General features: G+C 32.5%; 3 protein-coding genes across 5 annotated transcripts; 2 read left to right on the forward strand and 1 right to left on the reverse strand.

The window, feature by feature from the left end:
* The first annotated feature begins 556 nt into the window (after positions 1–556).
* LOC105127578 (protein SMG7-like) lies at positions 557–7,550 on the forward strand. Of its 2 annotated transcripts, none has more exons than XM_011028928.1 (8): positions 557–682; positions 979–1,078; positions 2,725–3,330; positions 3,461–3,583; positions 3,789–4,021; positions 4,108–6,033; positions 6,142–6,274; positions 6,996–7,550. In XM_011028928.1, the coding sequence occupies exons 2-6, from the start codon at positions 1,010–1,012 to the stop codon at positions 5,942–5,944; spliced, it is 2,868 nt and encodes a 955-aa protein (XP_011027230.1). In that variant the 5' UTR covers positions 557–682; positions 979–1,009; the 3' UTR covers positions 5,945–6,033; positions 6,142–6,274; positions 6,996–7,550. The 2 variants fall into 2 exon arrangements, with proteins under 2 accessions (XP_011027230.1, XP_011027228.1); XM_011028926.1 differs by having other exon boundaries at positions 6,203–6,274.
* Positions 7,551–8,924: 1,374 nt separating this feature from the next.
* LOC105127579 (uncharacterized) lies at positions 8,925–11,577 on the reverse strand. Of its 2 annotated transcripts, XM_011028929.1 has the most exons (5): positions 11,409–11,577; positions 11,071–11,175; positions 10,311–10,461; positions 10,101–10,173; positions 8,925–9,345 (listed from the first exon to the last, which is right to left on the reverse strand). In XM_011028929.1, exons 1-5 carry the CDS (start codon positions 11,437–11,439, stop codon positions 9,097–9,099), a joined length of 609 nt encoding a protein of 202 aa, XP_011027231.1. In that variant the 5' UTR covers positions 11,440–11,577; the 3' UTR covers positions 8,925–9,096. The 2 variants fall into 2 exon arrangements, with proteins under 2 accessions (XP_011027231.1, XP_011027232.1); XM_011028930.1 differs by lacking the exon at positions 11,071–11,175 and having other exon boundaries at positions 11,409–11,567.
* A 5,010-nt stretch (positions 11,578–16,587) lies between these two features.
* LOC105127580 (Transmembrane amino acid transporter family protein) lies at positions 16,588–21,254 on the forward strand. Its single transcript, XM_011028931.1, has 12 exons — positions 16,588–17,098; positions 17,897–18,174; positions 18,279–18,493; positions 18,716–18,739; positions 18,843–19,023; positions 19,144–19,363; positions 19,436–19,571; positions 19,656–19,675; positions 19,859–20,004; positions 20,285–20,328; positions 20,664–20,726; positions 20,837–21,254. Exons 1-12 carry the CDS (start codon positions 16,914–16,916, stop codon positions 20,930–20,932), a joined length of 1,608 nt encoding a protein of 535 aa, XP_011027233.1. The 5' UTR covers positions 16,588–16,913; the 3' UTR covers positions 20,933–21,254.
* Positions 21,255–21,756: the final 502 nt, after the last annotated feature.

A 21,756-nucleotide genomic window follows, 5' to 3' on the forward strand; every position in this document is an offset into this window, starting at 1 on the left:
TTTATAAAAACAATTATGAGGATAATTGCTAAACCCTCGGCCACGGATTTCGCTTTATTATTTATAACCTAATTTGGGACATGTTTTAAGCTAAATTGAAGAAATATTAACCTATTAAAATAAAATCCAAGTGACTTATCCGAATTAAACCAATCGGATCAATACCAAAAATTTATTATAAAAAATAACACCATTTTAATAAAAATAATTAATACAAATTGTACCCAAGAAATTTTATGAATTAATCATAAAAAACCAAGTCTACCAACTAAACTAGAGAAAGATAATTAGTCAACTAAACTATTCTCCTTACCATTTGAACGAAGGCAGTCAATGAAATATGCTTTTCAATTTTTTTTGACTAATTCATATTTAATCAACTAAACTAGAGAAAGATAATTGCATTGGTTAAAACTCAAAAGCCCAAAGGCCTTTGTATGATAGAAAAGCCCTCCATCAATACTCCCCGTTTAACTTGTGGCGGTGGTAAATCACCAGAAACAAAAGCCTAAAATCCAAATCCAAATCCAACACCATCTCTAAAAATAAAATATTTAAAAGAATAGATTGCCCCAATTTTTATTTCTCAAAAATAAAAATTCTCCCCCACGCTTCCTCTGGCATTCGAATCACTCAAATTCGCGTTCTCGATCTTCAATTCAAATCAAGTTCAAGAAACACGGTATGAAAATATTCTTACCTGAATAAATAATTTAATTCCTTGTTTTTTATTTTAAATTTATCCTACCCTAATTATAATTTAGGGTTTGATCGATCTCTTCTTTATTTCTTCAACTGCTTCAATTTCTTCCATCAGTAATTAATAGTTTTACGCTTTCTAGAATCTTTCTCGCAATCATTAATTACGCTATTAATTTGTTAATCAAGCCCTAAATCTTTGTTTTCGTCGTGATTTTAGCATTATATTTTTTTTTGATAGACTGGAATGATCTTGTCAATGGTGTTTCTTGTTTTCAGGGGAAATTTGGTGGCAAGTTTTTGATGAACAATGACGGTTCCGATGGATAATCCAGTGGATCTTTCATCGCGGGACCGTGTTCAACGTCTTTATGACAAGGTTTGTTGTTGTTTATTTGAATATCCCGTTTTGACAATTGAGGTTGATTGATGTGTTACATTATCTTTGAACTCATGTCTACTTATGATGTTTTGGGTTTGATTAATCATTGGATAATAATTTCTCCAAATTATGTAGCTCTATGTGGAAAGTGTTAGTATGGGATTATGTTGATAAAAAAGAAGGCTGATAATATTTAATTGTGATAGTCTCTTGCTGATATTATGTAGGATGTTTGTGTGTAGGATGCTGTAATACAATGTTGTTGTAATTACGTGTCTTGCTGATATTTTTGTATTTCTGCGTGATACTCCGTCAATCTTGAATATATGAGAAATGCGATGTCCCCGCCTCTTGACTACACCAACAGGAGAATTCAAAACAAGAAACCAAAATAATCCTGATTTGGTTTCAGGGGTGATTTCAAGTTTTGATAATGCTTTAAGCCAATTAGATAGGAGTAACTACTCTATCTACACTGTGACGATCTTGTTCATGTACTTGTGCTAAATAGAAATCAAATGTTGAGTGTTATAGATATGTCATCAATTTGAAATTTGGCAAGCGTGAAGTGAACATGTTCTAAACATATTTAAACCAAGTCCTGGGAAGGGAGATGCTTTACTGTCATGGCTGGTGGAACAAATGTTAAAGCACCTGGGAAGAGTGTTATGACTGGTGGAACAAATGGTGCACATAGGTAATTTCCAAAGGAAGTATAATAGATTTGCAATGAAAATTCTTGGGGACCAAGAAATTTACTTGGAGAGGGGGTGTCAAGAAATTGGTTGGCGGGTGCTTTTAGTTCCATATAAATAGGGTGTACATTATATCTTTATCATACGTTTGCAGAGGGTTTGTGAGTATCAAAGCATTCTCTCCAGGCATTTATTCTTACCTTAGCTACTTTAACATGTTTCTTTCAGTGGGTTTTTGATGAGTGAGGTGTTTAGGAAATTGAAGGATTTTGTAGCCTATATGTTTCTTGTCTTAATGGTAGAGAATAGATACTAATGTAGTTGAGAGGCTTGAGTACAAAAACTTTGATATTTAATATCAACGGTTAGGATTGATAGCAAACTCAAGTGCTAGAAATATTTACATCGCCTTTTGCTCGTTCATGAAGGTCTGTAGGTTAAGGTGGAAAGGAATATATTATAAGTGGAATGGATAGTTCACATAAAAGACATTATACTTTAATGAATAGGATGTTATTTACATAGGTGTCATGAATTGTGTGAATATGATTTTATCTTTTCAACTCTCTCTTGCTACTCGCTTATAAACATTTCTTTTTCACCAAAATCAGCACATTGAATTTTATTCTTACGCTTGATCATAAAATAAAATAAAAATTATGTGAATAGCTAAAATTCTTAATTCTTAAAAGAGCAATGAATTTATTTCTTTGAAAGAAATGTAGCTTTCAAACCCCACAGCATGTGAGAGTATCATACATTTTGAAACTAAATACAACTGTTGGCAGAGCATAAATTCAACTAACACTAGAAGTTTCAGAGAATTACAAGTTCTTGTATGTATGCACGCATGTTATCTCACAAAAAACAGGACAAGTAGTTCAGGCTTCTATGTCTGTCTGGTTGAGCTTAGAATAAGTGATTGACCTTTTTGCCGTATAACTGCAGAATGTTGAGTTGGGGAATAGGCTTCGGAGGTCAGCCCAAGCAAGAATTCCATCTGATTTTACTGTTTGGCAACAGATGCGAGAGAATTATGAGGCAATTATCCTAGAAGATCATGTTTTCTCTGAGCAACATGAAATAGAATATGCTTTGTGGCAGTTGCATTACCGGCGTATTGAGGAGTTTCGAACTCATTGCAAAGCTGCTCTAGCTTCAAATGGTTCAGTTACATCTCAGAATGGAACAATGATTGCAAGACCTGAACGAATTACTAAAATCCGTTCCCAGTTTAAAACCTTTCTGTCTGAAGCAACTGGATTCTATCATGATTTAATGTTGAAAATCAGAGCAAAGTGTGGTCTTCCTCTAGTTTCTTTTTCAGATAATTTGGAGAGTCAGAATATTATGTCTGGAGAAGGAAGTAAAGCTACTATGATGAGGAAAGGCCTGATTTCCTGCCACCGTTGTCTGATTTACCTTGGTGACCTTTCACGTTATAAAGGCTTATATGGTGAAGGAGACTCAAAAACAAGTGATTTTTCAGCCGCATCAAGTTACTATAAGCAAGCTTCTTCATTGTGGCCTTCAAGTGGCAACCCTCACCATCAGGTTTACTTTTTTAATTCATTATTACCCTATGTAGTTCTCATTTCACAAGATTTGTGGTCTTCTATACCCTTCCCTTTTAGGTGTCTATCAATTTTTTACATTGTGTTAACTTGCGTTCTGTTTATCTCAGCTTGGAATATTAGCCACTTATTCAGGGGATGAATTTGAAGCAATATACTGCTACTTTAGGAGTCTAGCTGTTGACAACCCCTTCTCAACTGCCAGAGATAACTTGATTATTGAATTTGAGAAGGTATGTTCTTATACATGTACTAGGTACTGAAATAACTGAAGTCTTCACTTATTTCCTTTTTGTCTAGGTAAGTCCCCTTCAATTTTTTTCTGAAAATGAACATTTGGTAATAACAAAAGAGAGAAGAAAAGTAATAGGGCGGGAAAATGTATGATTCTAGAATCTAGAAGGCATGCATTAATCATTACCTCATTTTCCTTGACAGAATCGTCAAAGTTTTTCCCAGCTCTGTGGGGATGCCAAAGCTTCGTTGACGAAGAATGCAACAAGGCAAATTGGTAGGAGAGGAAGAGGCAGAGGTAGCAAAATGTCTCCCTTGAAAGACAATAAAAAAGATGCAAGTGCTCTAAAGAAAAACACATCCAGTATTCCTGAAACTTTAAAAGCTTTCAAAATTCGATTTGTCCGACTAAATGGCATCCTATTTACGCGAACAAGGTATATTACCATGATGTATTATAGGATTGATGTGTTTTTTTTTTTTTTGCCCGGTCATCTGACCTTTTTGCCTTTTGTTTTTCCAGTTTGGAAACTTTCGTAGAGGTTCTTTCAATGGTCAAAAGTGACTTGCTTGAACTTCTGTCATCTGGGCCAAAAGAAGAGTACAATTTTGATTCAAGTTCTGAGGATAATGGGCTTGTGATTGTTAGGCTTGTATCCATTCTTATATTCACAATCCATAATGTGAATAGGGAAGCTAAGCTTGAGTCATATGCTGACATATTGCAACGCTCTGTTTTGCTTCAGAATGCTTTTACTGCCATCTTTGACTTGATGGGGCTCATTATTAAGAGATGCACACAACTGAATGATCCTTTGGCTAGCTTTCTGTTGCCTGCAGTGATGATTTTTTTGGAGTGGTTAGCCTGTCATCCAGATTTTGCTACTGGCATCGAAGTGGAAGAGCATCAAGCTGCTGCTAGATTGTTCTTTTGGGAGAATTGTATTCCTTTTTTGAACAAGCTTTTGTCAAATGGGACCATGCCCATTGATGTGGACGGAGAGGATGCTTGTTTTTCCAACATGAGCAGCTATGATGAAAGTGAAACCTCCAACAGGCTTGCATTGTGGGAGGACTTCGAATTGAGAGGGTTTTCGCCTCTTGCTCCAGCACAATTGATTCTTGATTTTTCAAGGAAGCAATCTGTCAAAAGTGATGTTGGTGTCAAGGAGAAAAAGGCATGTCTTCAGAGGATTCTATATGCTGGAAAAGCTCTTGCAAACCTAGTTCGGGTTGGGCAGCAAGGCATGTATTTTGACTCAGAGTCGAAGAAATTTGCCATTGGTGCTGAGCCTCAAACAGCCCATAGTTTTGAGGTGGCTGCTTCTCTTGAAATGTCTTCTTTAAATTTTTTGGGGCACAAATATCCAGCTGTGGAGAAATTGAGTGTGGAACAGGCTCCTCTATACATGGATGGGGAAGAAGAGGATGAGGTGATTATTTTTAAGCCGTTGATGACTGATAGGCACTTTGATGCCAATGCTCTTGAGTTGTCTGCTTTTGAGGTTCCAAGTAATGCCTCTCAAGGCAACACGGAGAGCTGTATAGGATCTGTTCCCGTCTCATGTGATTCTTATTATCTGTCAAATGGTTTCAATAGAAGCACAGTTGGCCCTAAATCTCCTGCATCTGTTGCCGCCCTGCATTTTCAAGCATTGCAACCTCACGCTTCAAAATGGCCTTCCAGATCTGAAGGATCCATTTCCAATGGGCTGAACAACTTCAATTTGGTAGGGAATGGGCTTGTTATGAAGAGTGGGTTGCAAGAACACCAAGCAGTTTTGCAGCCTTCTGCAGTTTCACTTCCTCTTCCGCTCTTTGTGAACCCTAGTGCTTGTAACCTGCTACCAGCTAAGGTTTCTGATACTGTAGTACACTCGAAATCTGAGTCAGTCATGTCTTCTGTCTCTGGTTTTGACAGTCTGTCCTTGAAGGCATCATCAGTGTTCTCAGCTAGTTCAAGATTGAATCCAGTAAGCCGTCCTGTTCATCACCTTGGCCCTCCACCTGGATTTAGCTCTGTTCCTCCTAAGGCCAAATGTGAGATCTTATCAGGCGTTGGTCAGGAGAATTATGATTTGCATATGGATGATTATAGCTGGCTTGATGGATATCAGCCACCATCATCAGCAAAAGCAACTGTGTTTAACAATTCTATCAATCACCCTGAACAATCTTGTAATCATACGAAAGCGAATGATGGCCTGACAGGAACAAGAATGTTTCCATTTCCTGGCAAGCAGCTCCAAACATTTCCGATGAAAATTGAAAGCCAGAATGGCTGGTTGAACTGCCAGCTTCCTGATCGTCTGAAAGTGTACCAGGAGTGGCAACAGCAGCAACTTGCAAAAATAGGCTAGCAGTCTCTTCCCCTGCTGCAGCAGTATCGTGGATAGTTACTTTGTATGGTCATTTCTTTGTGTGAGAGATCATTAAGAGGATGCAGATGGTAAGTTCATAGTATTTTTGTGATTGATGACAATATAGCGAAGTATACATTGCAACAAACCTTTACTCTCAGATCTTGCTGATCCATTTTCTTCATTGGGCTATGAAGAATATTTTGTGGGTGAACTATCTGTTTGCTTGGCATGACCAAGTAATCTTCATCTCTGCAGTGCTGCAAATGTTGAAGTCTTCATTGGAGAATGGTTGGTCTTGGAGTTTTGCTGGTGCTTGCTTTTAAACAGGTTTGTCTCTGCCTCATCTGCATATTTATTTACCAATTCTTCCAATGCAAATGCTTGCCATTTTTTCCATGCACATCAATGATGAAATGTATTTGATTGTGACAGTGATCTGCCTAGTATAACCTCTACAACATTGCAAAAGGCACATGAAAGGCATTTAGTTGGATTTTATTGTTTGGTTTGTTTTGAGCATGCTTAGACCTCAACCATTTTTATTTTGTTTTGAAGAAAAATGAATTTGATGATGTCCTGGACTAGTGAATTAACTTCAGCACATAAAATGTCCTTCCTCATTTGAGCAAGTGAGGATCGGTTTTAATTTGCAGTTACAGAGGTAAATGGAGTGTGCAAATAAACAGACAGAGTTTAAAGAAGGTTGACTAATAAACCTCACATGTGATCAGATGCCTTCCTGAAACACAAATAGGTGAATTTAATATTTGATTTAGGTGTCCTCCGTGTGCTAGAAGACCGGTTCCCCATCTCTCGTGTGTGTGATTGATTTGACCACTGATCGAAGCTAATGTACCACCTTTGAAAAAATTAGGAAATTGTTCTATTAGTGATGAAAGGAAGATAGGACATCATCTATTTATATCTTGCTGACATCTTAACCTGTTTTCACACCCTTAAAATAATTGAGTGCTGATTACTTATTTGTGCTGTGTGGAACACTCATTCTGTGTGACTTAGCTGAGCGGGTTTCTTGTTTCTTAAACAGCTCGCACCAAGATTCGAGGTCTCTATGAATGGCAATCATTAAGAAGATGGGAATGGGATATGTGCGCTATTGATGTTTCCTTTTCTGATGAATTGAATTGGCCCATAACCTGTGCATGGAAACGTAGGGTTCTCCTAATGTCCTCTGTCTGGGGGAATGAAATGGTAGCTATTTTGCATATTTAGAGGAAAAGCTGTATGTCAAAAGAGAATGCTACTTCCTGTGAGGCGCAGCTGGATACTGTAGGTTGTTTGTGAGCTGCCTTGGAGTTTTCAGAGTTTAAGATTTGCTTGTCTGTGCTGCCATCAATATTTAGAGATCGACTCTGTCAACGTTTATGAATAAGGTTTGTGTTTGAGCTGTCAGACAATAATAAACAAGTACTTGAAGTCTTATGATACATGATTGTGTAAAACTTGAAACTGCTTTTTCAATGTCATTACTATTTCACGCTCCATCTGTTATCTTTTGTGGATTTGATTAGTAGAAACACAAAACAAGATCAACTGGATTCAAATGGTTTGTGGATTGAATAGGATTGAATTTAGTTTCTTAGTGGCTCTGCAACAATTTGATAAATAAACAAGCAAACAGGCTGTGGAAGTGTATAATTTGGCCATTAATAGATTCATGTACAAGTGCTAGATTTGGAACTATACTTTGAGGGAGTCGTCATCCTGTTCATATCCTGCTGCTGCTGTATACAGCATAAAAAGCTTCAACTGGGCTATCATGGTGGATCTTGGTTGAGGGTGGATCGGGAGAAAACCTTGATACAACAAAAAATGTTCTTAGGCTTTGTTTTGTCTATCTCATCCATGATTGAATATGCTAAACATCCCGTGTCAGAAGCTGGTATCAACAAAAGTTTAAAGTGAAAGTCCATCCATATAGGATCAACAGCTGACATTGAAGTTGTGTCATGCTGGGTGGATTTGCATGCTCTATCTTCTTGCCAATGTCAGTCATGAAGTGTGTCAATTATTCCGAAGAACATTACAACTACACAAAGCTCTTCAGTTGGCCCTCCTACGAGCAGCTGGGCTGAGTCCAGCTGCCATCCCTCCTTTAAAAAAAAAACAAACCAAGAGACTGTTGGGCTTTAATCAGGCCCAATAAGCTGGACTGAGATTAGTCATTGGGCCCAATTAGCTCAGCTCTTATGCAAAAAGGTGTGTTTGGTAGATACACTTGTAAATTTCCCTTTAGTTTAACTTATCCTTATTATAATATCTAGCCAACTCAAAAACAAAAGAAAAAAGAGGGGTTATTTTGAATCCCTCGTGTATTTTTTTCAATTATTTCACTAGGGTTGTAAATTTTTATTGTAAGCTACTGATCTAGTGTTAAAAATACTGCTTTCCACCAAAATTTTAAAAATTTCAAATAATTTTTCATTTAAAAAGTACAAAAATATATTTTATTTTGTATGTATATGGCGAAGTTCCTAAAAAATAGATTATATTTGTATATTTTAGTATATTAAAATAAATCACAAAAATAATCTTTTTATTTATACATGTATTTTTTGATTTAGTAATTAGTTTATTAAAACCATAAAAACTTGACCGACATTTCAAAAATATATAAAAATATTATTATTCTTTTTATTATGTGGAATTATAACTTAGATATAAGATATATTTCTGATATTAAATAAAATTTTTTTTATTGTTATGTTGATATTAGAACAATTAAGTTTTTAACTCGATAAGATAAAGATTTTTTTATAAAGAAAAACTTTTCTTCAATCTTAAACAAACCAACAATTATAAAATATAATATTTTTTTAGTTTATATTAGACAAACAAATAATATAATTTATTTAAAAATATATTAATAATAAACTAATTTTTTTATATAAATTATAAGAATAGTTAGAATTTTTAATAATTAAAATATAAAATGATGACTTTTTCAGCTTGAAAATACCCTTTCAGCTTGAGATCTCTTCTTCTTAGATAATATTTGAAAACATCATATTTTTACATACCAATCGAACTCTCTCGCTTTGAAAGTGTCATAAGGAGCAATTTTTCATGAGTACATGAATTGGAAAGGCACTAACATTGATCAACAACAGCACACACATGATGTATAATCATATTTTGTTAAGTTTAGCAAGAAGGTAGACGGAGGCAGAGGTGACTCCAGGTATGAAGACTTCATTTGGGATCGACTTAGGCGCTACTCGTTGCTTGATGAAGTATGTGATTAAAGGAATCCCAAAGATGAAGAGGAATGTGTCTTTTGAGCCCGAACCTGTAAACCCTGATTTGATTATTATTTGTTGGATGATCTTTTGGAAGTCGTCCTTTCCCAAACGTTTTCCTTGGCCCTGGAAGTTATCCTGCATGCATTCAAATTTTATTATTGTTAATAAGAGACCATCTTGAGCATATGAAGGATAAAACCATTATTTGAGTCTATCCATGGCTAACATTGCTATTCATTAAACATAACTAAGCACATCTCTGCACATTTAACACATCTTCTGCCTGCTCCTAACGACTTTAGAAACCAAAATAAATGAAAAAAAAACTTAACATAGAGGTGCTCAATGCACCCTATTTTTTTGTGGAGATTGGACCATTGATGTTAAATCCAATCCGGCTGCTGATAGAGGATCTTACCTACATGAGATTTCAAATTAAATAAAGTGAAAATTAATTTATTTAAATTCAATTAACTTGATGAGTTCATAAAACCTGGCTCAACTTCTTCTTTTTTTCCTTTTAAATCCACATTGTTTTACTTGTTTTTTTTAAAAAATATTAAAACAACACTATTTTTTATTGATCCGATCTACCAATTCAAAACCCAACCCGACTTCTTGTTTTTCCTTTCAAATGCACGTTAATTTATTTTTTTAAAAAATAAAATATTAAAATAATATTACTTTTTATTGATCCCGACTAACTCACCATTGGGTAAGACTAAGCCTGGATTTAATTTTTGAAGGAACTCAAGTTTTTAAAAATCATAAAATATTTATAACTTAATGTTAAAATAAATAATGAGAAGAATTAATTTTTTTTATATCTACGTTAATAACGATCCTTATAAGCAAAAAAATACAAAGGAGAAGACAATTATAATGCTTACTCTATAAATTTCCCTGAGAGTCTCATCATCTGGGAGAAGGATTTGCGTGCTCTTAAGGCTTCTGTTAATTTCTCTGTAAAGAACAACAACAAGAAATAATTAAGTTAATCCCAATTACTCCTTACGAATATTAATTATTTTTCAAGAACATTAAAAAATAAAGCCAAGAGATCAACATATAATGCAAGAAGAAGGTCAGTGTTTGTATACTGGACAATCTCGCATACTGCTCGAAAGAAATATGGAGCAGAGATAATCTTTTCCTGAGCTGCAAGCTTTTTGAAGGCTTCTTCTCCAAAATATTTTTCATAATTACTTTCTATTATGTGGCCTATTTCCCTTTCCTTGTTTTCCTCACTGCCTGCATTCATTCATTTTTAAAGCGGTGTTAGCCTGGTTTCTCACATTATTTAATTTGCATAAATTTCAACAAATATATATATATCTCATTAGTTTAAGGCTTCTCGCTAAAAAATTTGTCAAAGAATTAATGGATTAGATATCTTGTAATATATATATAGTATGAAAAATAATGATTTATCTATTTGTTATTTAATATAATAAATTTGTTATTTTTTTATTAAAAAAATGCAACGATTCCATTTTAAGCAGGAAAAAATAGATGTAACAGGTCTAATGAATAAGTTCATAAATTGAGGAATATGAGTAGATTTCAAATCCCAACCTCTCATGTGTAATAATAAATAAATAAATAAATATAAATTCTTGACAATCTTATAAATGCAATAACAACTTGGCTGATTTGATAGCCAAATCAGGTACTTTTTTTTTCAAATTTGAAAAATATTACATCTATTGACAGAATCAATTCCAAAAGAAAAACAAATCCATTAACAAGATCTAATCTTTAAGTGTATGAAGTTTCTTAGGAAGGAAGAAATGTTTCTATGATTTCTTGATAAGAGAAGAGAACTCATCACTTTCTAAGATTTCAAGGCCTTGTTCTTACTTTCTCTGGCACCAATTTCTTTAGACAATATTGACAACAGTCCAAGCAATTCATCTACACCTTCAAAATTTAAAGCCCTAGCCTTAAAATAGCTCGACAATAGCCCTGTGGGATTTCATTAATTTGTTCTTATGAGCAACTCCCAAGACATGAGAACCCCATACAAAAACTCCAAAAAAATGCATGAAAGATATCTTTTGATTATATAATTTCCATTTGCATCTGTTTATCAGCAACAATAGTATAATATTTTCTTAGAAATTCCCAAGACAAATGCAAAGTGCAATCTAAAACAACAAACAAAAAAAAAAACTCGAGAGAGAAGGCCAGAACCGTACCAGGAGCTAATTTCTTCAAGGACTGGCCCATGTCTCTTCGCAAAATTATGAGAACAAAGCTTGGGGGCTGATCGAAGTATTAAAAGGAGAGAGAGCTTTTATATGTTCATGTGATCCACGAGGCAATGAAAACTTGTATGTTGGGCAGAGTATATTGCATTCTCTCCTGGGAAGCAATGCTAAGAAGAAGCTTATACTGAATAAAACATAGAGTTAAAGAATATGGAAGATGATTCGTACCTTTCTGTACGCATTTTCTACGTGGTTTAAACTGCATTTAGTATGAAAAAGGCATAAAAATAATGTTTTTATCCAAACCAAATGCAATTTAACATTATCACGATCACTGTTGATTAATAGATTACTATAAGATATAAATTACAGTTTAAATGGGCTAAAAAAATTAATCAAGAAAGTGCAGATTTTAATTAGTTTGGAATTGAGATTTATTTAAGTGGAATAAATATTACTAATTGCAAGGTTAACTGGGGTGTTTTTTTTAAGAGATTGGCCAAATAATTAAAAATTAAAGTGGAGTAAATCTTGAGATAATTATTAAAAAAAAAAAAACTTGCTTATCTTGATACATCTAATTGGGATAAGGATTGTCCTTTTGAAATAGTTAAAAATCAAGATTTAATCTTAATTACTATAAATTTCTAACTTGAACAACTAATGATTAGAATAAATCTAAATCAATTAAAAAGATGACCCGATAAAATAATTTCCAAATATTGGACTAATGGATTGATGGGCATCATTATGGACGTCACATAGGATCCCATATATAATCCAATAATAAATTGAATTCAATAAACATGATGCGTGCATCAAATTTGATAAAGATAGCATGGTTTGAGTGCTAAACCGCTAGATTAATCAACACAAAAGTTTTGAGAGGTTTGTATTGCGTTTACTAGTGTGATTTTATTAATTTTTAAAAAAATATTAAAAAAATTATTAAAAATATAAAAAATATTTTAAACTTTTTAAATTTAAATTTGACAATTATACCAAATTCAATCGTCTTGGGTTTAACAACCATAACAAACTTAAGAGCCTTGGATCTAGTAACTTTGTTAAACTCAAATCACTTGGGTATAATAGACATAATCTAATTATTTTTTTATAAAACAATATTTAAACGATCCTTAAAATATTATAAACAAAAATTCTAATTACTTTTTTTATTTTTTTATAAAAATAAAAATTTAAATTATCTTTAAAGTATCATGAATAGAAATCTAAGTTTATAAATTATTTATAAACAACAAATCATTACAAAAATTTAATCTAACATTTTATATCTAAAAACTCAAATCATATCTTTCTATTGAAAAAGTTTATTTTTTATATTTATAAATTTGTTATTGCTTCAATATAAATTCTATTTTCTATCTTTTTTTCTGTTTTTTTATGAATTTGTATTTTTAAATTTTTTTTACTCAAACTCATTGTAAAAAAATAAATGTTTATTTAATGGGTGGGCATTTGTGATTTTTCACCAAAGACAACATTATTTTTTATTTTTTTTAACAATATTAAACTATATGTATTTAGTTTTATTATACAGTTTATGTAGTTTTTTTCCTTAACTTTCTATCATGTGTGTATGAACCCATGGATTTATGTTGAAAATAAGGTTTTTTTTTCTTTGGATAAGACTGAAGTCACTTAGATCTAGCATGATTATCAAACCCGAGGCACTTGAGTCTGGCCTAGTCACCAAACCCAAGTCACTTGAGTCTGATATAGCTGTCAGGCCTAAGCATGTAAGTCATGTCATACCTAGATATTGACTTAAAAAGAAAATTATCTTGTCAAGCCTAGATGTTTAGGTCATGTCTACACGATTTAGTCCTTACTTTGTGATAGTTACTAGTTACTATTAGTAAATTTTTTTAAAATATATTAAAATAATGTAATGCCTCATTTGCCTTTAAGGACAGAGAAAAACCATGGGATTAAAATATTTTAGTTTTTAAAGTTTGTACACACAACTCATTAAGAAAGGCTGTAATTTTTAGAGGAGATAAAGAGGGACAAGAAAAGGTGTTAAATGTAATTTGTTGTTTTTTATATATTAAAAAATAAAGATATTTTTATTTATTTATTTAACTCTGGGTGTAAGGTGTAAGTTTTAAAAGTATAATAAAAAGGTGAAAAAACAATAAAATTATGAATTTACGGCAAATCCCTGCTTGGCTCTATACTTAGCAATGAAACTTGGACGTTGGGCAGAGTATAATGCATTATTTTCTATGAAGCAATGCTAGGAAGAAGCTTACACCGAATAAAACATAGGAGTTAAAGAATATAGAAGATGATTCTTGACGATTAAGTTATTTTTCTCTTTGCATTTGTGTATCTATGTATATGGTTTAATTAAATTGTACTTAGTAAGAAAAGATATAAAAATAATGTTTTTTTTAAAAAAATATTTTTTAAAATTAAAATGATATTACCACGTAGACAAACAAATATTAAAAAACTTATTTATCTCGATACATCCGATCAAGATTAAAGTTATATTTATAATTATGATAAAATCATTATTTTTATATAACAAAATTTATTTATCTTGATTCATCCAATTAAAATTAAGAATTTATTTGAAATTGTAATAACGATGCAGTTTAAAATATTTTTTGTTTAGAACATATTAAAATAAAAAAAAATATTTTTGATATCAATACATCAAAATAATTTAAAAATATAAAAAAATTAAAATTTTTTAAAATACAATTTATATCGCATACTCAACATGCTGATTGTCCTTTGAAATAGTTAAAAAAATAAAATTTAATCTCAATTAATGTAAATTTCTAACTTTAGACAAGTAATGACTAGATAAATCTAAATCAACCGAAAAGGGTGACCCCGAATCAAATATTTTCCAAATATTGGACTCATGGATGGGTAGGCATCATTGTGGATGTCACCTAGTATCCTATAATAATTCAATAAACATGGTGGGTGCATCAAATTCAATAAAGATTTGCATGATTTGAGTGATAATTGTTTTGGACAGTGGTGAAGACAGGAGGATAGTTGTAGGACTTGTAAAAAATATTTATAATATTCCCATCATAAAACTAGTAAAATTTCAAATTTTACCCATCCTAGAAAAATTTTCTTAATTTTGCACCCCTGAAAACAATTCTTGGCCCCGTTCCATTTTTAGGGTAATACATCCCTTGCATAAATCAGTGCATTTCTTTTAAAAAATTAAATCTAAAAGGTTGAATAATTAAATATTTCGTCTTCACTACCGAGATAAATTCATATTGTTCATCTGCTATTATATATTAATATGATAGTCAATTAATATTAAAACTGTAACAAAATATTAACAATTATCAAAATTTTAAAAATAGATTTTTAAAAATAACCACAAAAATAGTTTATCACATCAAATTTTTTATACATTTTAAGATTTTTATTACCAGTGAAAAACTTGGAATAACTCAAGAAAATTATAACAAATAAAAGGAACACAAATGACCTGTCATTTATTACTCGTCAACGAGATGGATGATAATAATTATTTATGAATTTAGTGTCTATTATATTTACATCTTATTTATTTATATTTGATATAAAAAACTAAATATTAATTTCTTATTCATCTATATATATATATATATATTATTTGAGCATTATTTACTATTCAATATAAAATAAAGCAATATATCGATATTAGGATATACATATATATTATATTGAACTTAAAAAATAGAAATATTATATATATTAGATTCAAATTAAGTTAGATAATATTTCTACTCAGTGTATTATATATCAAATAAAATAAATATTAAAAAAACTCATTCTTTAGGTCAAATGGATGGAGAACATAAATGGTGATCCTATGAATCATTAATAAGGCGTTGGATCTTGATGGCTGCTCTTTTTGTCCAAACGTAGGACGTGTAACACACTGCCTGTCCCCCGCGATTGTTATTGAGAAAAAAACAAGCCCAGTTTAACGTCCACTCCAATCACGTGTCCCTTGTGATGACGTGGTCCGTATTGAACGGAAACGTGGCACCCTACAAAAATCTATCTCCAACGCGCATCCATGTATGTTGAGGAAAAAAACAGAAAATTAAATGATTTTTAATTTTTAAATAAACCAGGACAAGAAAAGGTTTTAAATATGACTTGTCGTTTCTTGTATATTATATATAAAGATAATTATTTTTTTAAATTTTTATTTAATATAGAATATAAATTTTTATTTTTATTTTTTAGAGTACAATAAAAAAACAATTTTTTTCTGGTAACAGAAAAGAAACTTTTACATTATTCTAAGAAAAACAAGAGTTAGAAAAAACCTATCAACTACGTTTCCATCTTCTTTTAAAATTTATTTATATAATATATAATTGTGAATTTTCTTCCTTCCTCTATACTACCTTCTAGAATTGTACTATATTACAAATCTTTTAATATAACAAAAAATATAGAGATAATAAAGAACTATTATGATTAAATATTATCTACTAAGTTAATCTTATAATTTTTTAATTTAATTTTTTATTTAGTTTTGATTTAAAATTAAAATGTACGGAACTTCACTCGATATGATTTTATTAACCTTTTCAATTGAAAAATAATTTAACTGGTTGGTAAAAAAAAAAATTTGAAAAATAATTTAACTGGTTGGTAAAAAAAATTTAATATTGAAATTATAAAATAAATAAAGTTGATAGAAAAAATTTTATACTCACATTTTTATTTCACACGGATTTTAAATTAAATCATGTGAGAATTATCCCGGTATAACCTGATAAGCTTGAAAAATTTAAAGGTAACTTAATCAACTAATAAAAAAATTTTGATGATAAAATTAATAAAAAATCTCATAATCCAACTTCTTGATTAGTTTTAATTAAAAATTAAATTGAGTAAAAATTATCTTGATACAATCAAGTTAATTTAACTACTCTAAAAATAACCTAAATAGTTGTTAAAAAATATAAATATAAAATTAAAAAAATATGAGAATGAAAAAAAATTGCTATATTAAAAAAAAAAAGAGACAGAGATTTTTCCAAGTATGTTAGTTGTATTGGTAATACGTAAGGTAAACAAATAATAATTCCTTTAAATTTCAACGAGGATATGACTCGTTAGATGCTTACACGTCACAAGGATATTCATACCATAGCTAGGAAAGGGTAGAGAGAGAGAAGCGCGTGTAGAGTGTAGATAATACTGCCACCGGCTTGCTGACAGAAGCTATCAATCATTATTATTCATTTACGTAATTCTCTTTCCTCCTTCTGCACAGCAACGTAGATTCCTACCAAAAAGATTGTTGTCTTTTCTAATCATCGCCATATCCTCCTCGACTTCTAATTTTAGCCAGCCATGTTTACGCACAAAAGTGTAACCAAAGCCACAGATAGCAAAAGCACTTAAATTACGAGGTTTTTTAACCTTTCATCGCTAGCTAGCTTGCTGGCTAGGTGTTTATTTGCTTAATTTCTTCGATTTCCTATGGCAGAGAAAGGTAACGAGGAAGAAGCAGTTGAGTATTATTTGGAGGATGAAGATGGTGACGAGGAAGGAGAAGCTTTGAACCGGGTTGAAAGTAGTAGTAGTGGTGAGGGTGGTGGTGGTGGTGAAGATGATGGTGGGAAATATGGGACTTTCTCTTCTCAGCAATGGCCTCAAAGTTTCATGTACGTAATTTGATTCTGAATGATTAAGCAATGCGTATTTTATCCCTTACCTTTGTGAATAAATTAATAAATGAATCCCACTAGGCTGCATAGAAAAATCTTTCACTAGCATTATTGTTTGATTAGTTTATATATCTATCCATTTATCTATATATTGAAGCAGCTTTTCATGAGAAGATTAGTACTGTCCAATTGTTGATTGCATAATTTTTCTTTAAGATTTATTTGGAAAATCATAGGACGGGGGAACAAGTTACAAGTCCAATAATATGATTTGCAGTTTTTTTATAGTAATCTGGCCACCCGAAATCATTTATATGTCCTTCTTGCCTGCCCTGCATTAAATTCCCTCTATCGTAAGTTTGTTGATTGAAGTATATGACAACTAATGTTCTGTTAACGGAAAAGGATAGTCTTGTCACAATATACAGGCTTTTTCTGTTCTACTCGGTTATTGTTGCTCCCTGGCTGCAGTAGCAGCTAGAAGTGAGTGTTTAGATGGTGGTTGAGTAAGAAAGCTGGTGCCCGGGGCCAGACTTCTGAATGCATCCACTTTAATTAGTGCAGTCAGTAGTGTGTATTTTCTGCAAGTTACTTATGGCTGGTTACCGAAGTTCAGTATTGAGGAACTTATATATAATTGCTCTGGCATAGTCAAGAATTTAATTGAAGAACTTCAACAATGCTGGCCTTTTCTTTTGTTTAAAAACACAAATTCGGAGATGAGTTCTCCGTTAGAATGAAATGTGTTCAAGTAGAACTTCTTATAACAACCTTTCCTTTTGCATTTTATGGCAGAGAAACTATCTATCCTTACACAATCTCAGTGTCACCAAATTTTGGATTTCTTCGACGTGGACCAATTAACCAGATCAGTTCAAGTCATGAAAATTGTAGTAAAAGTTGTTCAGATGCGGATGCAAAGACTCCCTTTCTGTCTGATGTTGAAAATAATTATCAGAAAGAAGAGTCGGATAGGATCTCAATAGCGCGGTCATCGTTTTCAAAAGCTTCATTTCATACTGGAGAAGTACCTCTTCCTCACGGATGTAGCTTCACTCAAACTGTCTTCAATTGTAAGCCCCCTTTTCAATTAGCCCTATAATATGTGAACTTTAATTTTGTTTATTCTGTAGTGTTCTTTCGGTTGAAATTGAGAAATGACTTTTTTTTGGAACAGCATTTAATGTAATGGTTGGAGTTGGGGTTCTGTCTATGCCTTATACAGTGAAACAAGGAGGCTGGGCTAGTCTGGTATTACTTGTTGTTTTTGCACTTGTGTGTTGTTACACAGCCACTCTTATGAAACATTGTTTTGAGAGCAAGGAAGGCATCATAAGCTACCCTGATGTAGGAGAAGCTGCATTTGGGAAATACGGACGTCTAGCAATATCAGTGAGTTTTCATGTAACTTAAGTGCACAATATTGTCTTCCTTGTTAACAAGTTTTATCAGGAATGGTGATATATATCTGGAAGGTTCAGAAAAATTAATAATCGTGGAAATGAAAAGGAATGCTGATATAATCATAGGCTATATCTGTTTTGTTTTGCTTTGTTTTAGTTGTTTCATGCTTTTATGTTCTCTTCTAATATGCAATCTTGGGTCTTGGTGCAGATCATTTTGTACACAGAATTATATGTAAGTGAAACATTGATCCTGATTTTACAGTCTCTTCTATTGTATAGTATATGCTATTAGATGTCAAGCAAATTAACGAGGCCTTTCTTGTCCACTTTTGCAGTCTTACTGTGTAGAATTTATCACTTTGGAAGGCGATAGTCTTACCAAGCTATTCCCTGGAACATCTTTGGATTCCGCCGGTTTTCATCTTGATTCTAAGCACTTGTTTGGAATCTTAGTTGCTCTTATTGTTCTACCAACTGTTTGGCTAAGGGATCTTCGTGTGATCTCATACCTTTCTGGTAATGCAATCTTATCCTGTCATGCGTCTGTTCCCCTTGTATTAAAATATAGAAGCAATGAAGCATCATTGCATTCTTTCACATTTCACCTGACCTTTTGCTTTCATCTTTCTCTTGCAGCTTGTGGGGTTTTAGCGACAATTATGATTGTTCTTTGTATGATTTTGGTTGGTACTGTCGATGGAGTTGGATTCCATGAAAATGGTCCGTTGGTGAAGTGGAGTGGAATTCCATTTGCCGTTGGTGTGCATGGGTTCTGTTATTCAGCTCACTCTGTGTTTCCAAATATCTACCAATCAATGGCTGATAAAAGACAATTTACCAAGGCAGTAATAGCATGGTATAAAACTTTGTTCAACTATGGTTCATAAAGTCTCGGGTGCCTTTTCAATGCCTTCTTGTTGTTTTACAGCTTTGTATTGAGCTTTGTGATCTATGGAGGTGTTGCAACTCTGGGATTTCTCATGTTCGGTGAGCGTACATTGTCTCAGATAACCTTGAATATGCCAGCACACACCCTTACATCAAAAATTGCTTTGTGGACTACAGTAAGTACAAGATTTTAAATTCCTCCTCTGCTTACTGTAAGGTTTATTTGGTTACTGAAGTGGGATTCCTTCTTTTTTTCACAGGTTACCAACCCGCTTACCAAATATCCTTTAGACAACTAATTTCTTGAATTCTGAAGAGCAGTAGATATGATTTTCTGCTACAGACAAATAAACGGTGATTCTAGAACACCTTATGATGGATTCTTTTGCTACGATACGATTGTTGGTTCTTGGCTTTAGTTGATTAATTGAACGATCCTTTTTACTTCCTTGACAATGTACAAATATGCACTGTTGATGAACCCGTTGGCCAGGAGTATAGAGGAGCTGCTGCCTATTAGAGTTGCAAATAGTCTGTGGTGCTACTTTCTTCTACGAACAGCGCTCGTCGCATCTTCTGTGTGCGTTGCCTTTTCTATTCCTTTCTTCGGTAAGTATCGAAAGCTGGCTTTCTTGGTTCCATTTCATATTCTTCACGGGGTGAAATTCATCTTGCAATTGTCTTGTATCTTAATCTCTGGAGATAAATATTTGCTTCTGTGCACAGTTTATGATGAACCAGCTGGTTCTAATGCAAATGATCAGAATGATCTTGTGAAAAAATTTCCTCCGATTCCGCTAGTAGTTAGATGCAATTCAATGGACGCGTATCTTTTTTCCTTCAATTTAAATTTTACTGAACTCAGATGTCATAATGTTCTTCGTTACAGGTCTTGTAATGGCTTTGCTGGGTTCTGTCCTCTGTATATTTGTGGTACGTATAAACCTTTGAGCAAACGTATTATGCATTACAAAATAACTTTTTTCCCCTTGCAAGTTCAAAATATTTTCAACTTGCATTCTTGTTTATAACAAACATTGTTAGAACATTTTGATCTTCGTTGACAATTTGGCGCGATAATCATCCGCACCATCGTTGTTATTTGAATATGAAAATTGACTTGGTTAATTTCTGAACATGAGCTGCATCTTTCCCACTTAGCATTTGCTTCCATGACCAAGCTTGTTGCCTCGCGCGATATTTACTTTATCTCTTTCTTGCTTATGGACTTCGATATCCATTTTTATCTTTTGCGTGGCCATATTCAGGCAGTAATATTACCAGCTTTATGCTTCCTAAAGATTATGGGGAAGAAAGCTTCAAGGACACATGTAAGCAACTCTCAACTATTTATCTAACTTCAACTGGTTTTATGAATAGTATTTCTTGTCACGAAATTGTTATTAGAAGGAGTAATTACCCTATTCTCGTCTGTAAACAGGTTGTCTTGAGCTCAATGACTGCTGCACTGGGCATCATTTGTGCGATCGTAGGAACATACTCTTCATTATCAGACATCGTGAAGCAGTACTCATAGATACCAACAGCCAAACGTTTGATCAAGTAGCCGGTGATAAGCATCATTTCTTGCGATTATCTTTTTCCATGACTACTTAACAAAAGGGCCTTGTATTTTTTATTGTTGAAGCTCATCATTTCTCGTACCTTTCCTTGGAGAAGCTATATTGAGCACACTTTTTTCAACATGAATTAGCTGAGGCAGCTAAACAGCAACACTTCAGGAATTTTGATTCTTGGAGCGTTCTTGTTTCTTAATTATTTATTCATCATTTAATTTTGAGGCTGCTGGACTTTAAACCATTGTTATAAAATATGTTCTGCTTAGCAAGTAAATCCAGAGATCCCTGGACTCGAAACTGGTCTGGATTGGATTGAGATTAATGTATATCTAGGTTTTTACTTCTACAAAAATAATATTATTTTTTTAAAAGAAAAAAAAAACTTCTTTTTCTTAAAAAAAGGATTGACCATGCTGATTTGTAAGTTGACTTGTCCGGACAGATGACTTAAACTAATTTCTATAACTATGCTTTAGGGGGTGTTCGGAATTATCGTTTCAGTTGTTTTTTAAATTATTTTTTATTTTAAATATATTAAAAAAATATTTTTTAAAAAAAAAATATTTTTGATATTAAAACATGAAAATAATTTAATAACACTATAAAAATATTAATTTAAAAAAATAAAAATAAAATTAAAAATACAAAAACAAATAAACTTTAATCTTCTTATTAATGGGCAGATATCAGTAGTCACTAGTGAACTTTGAAAGAGTTGTCGTCCTCGATGCAATTAGCGAAGCAAAGAACAATCTGGGCCTAATTAAAGAATATTGATAGA

Source organism: Populus euphratica, unplaced genomic scaffold, assembly GCF_000495115.2.
Source record: "Populus euphratica unplaced genomic scaffold, PopEup_1.0 scaffold13.1, whole genome shotgun sequence".
Lineage (NCBI taxonomy): Eukaryota > Viridiplantae > Streptophyta > Magnoliopsida > Malpighiales > Salicaceae > Populus > Populus euphratica.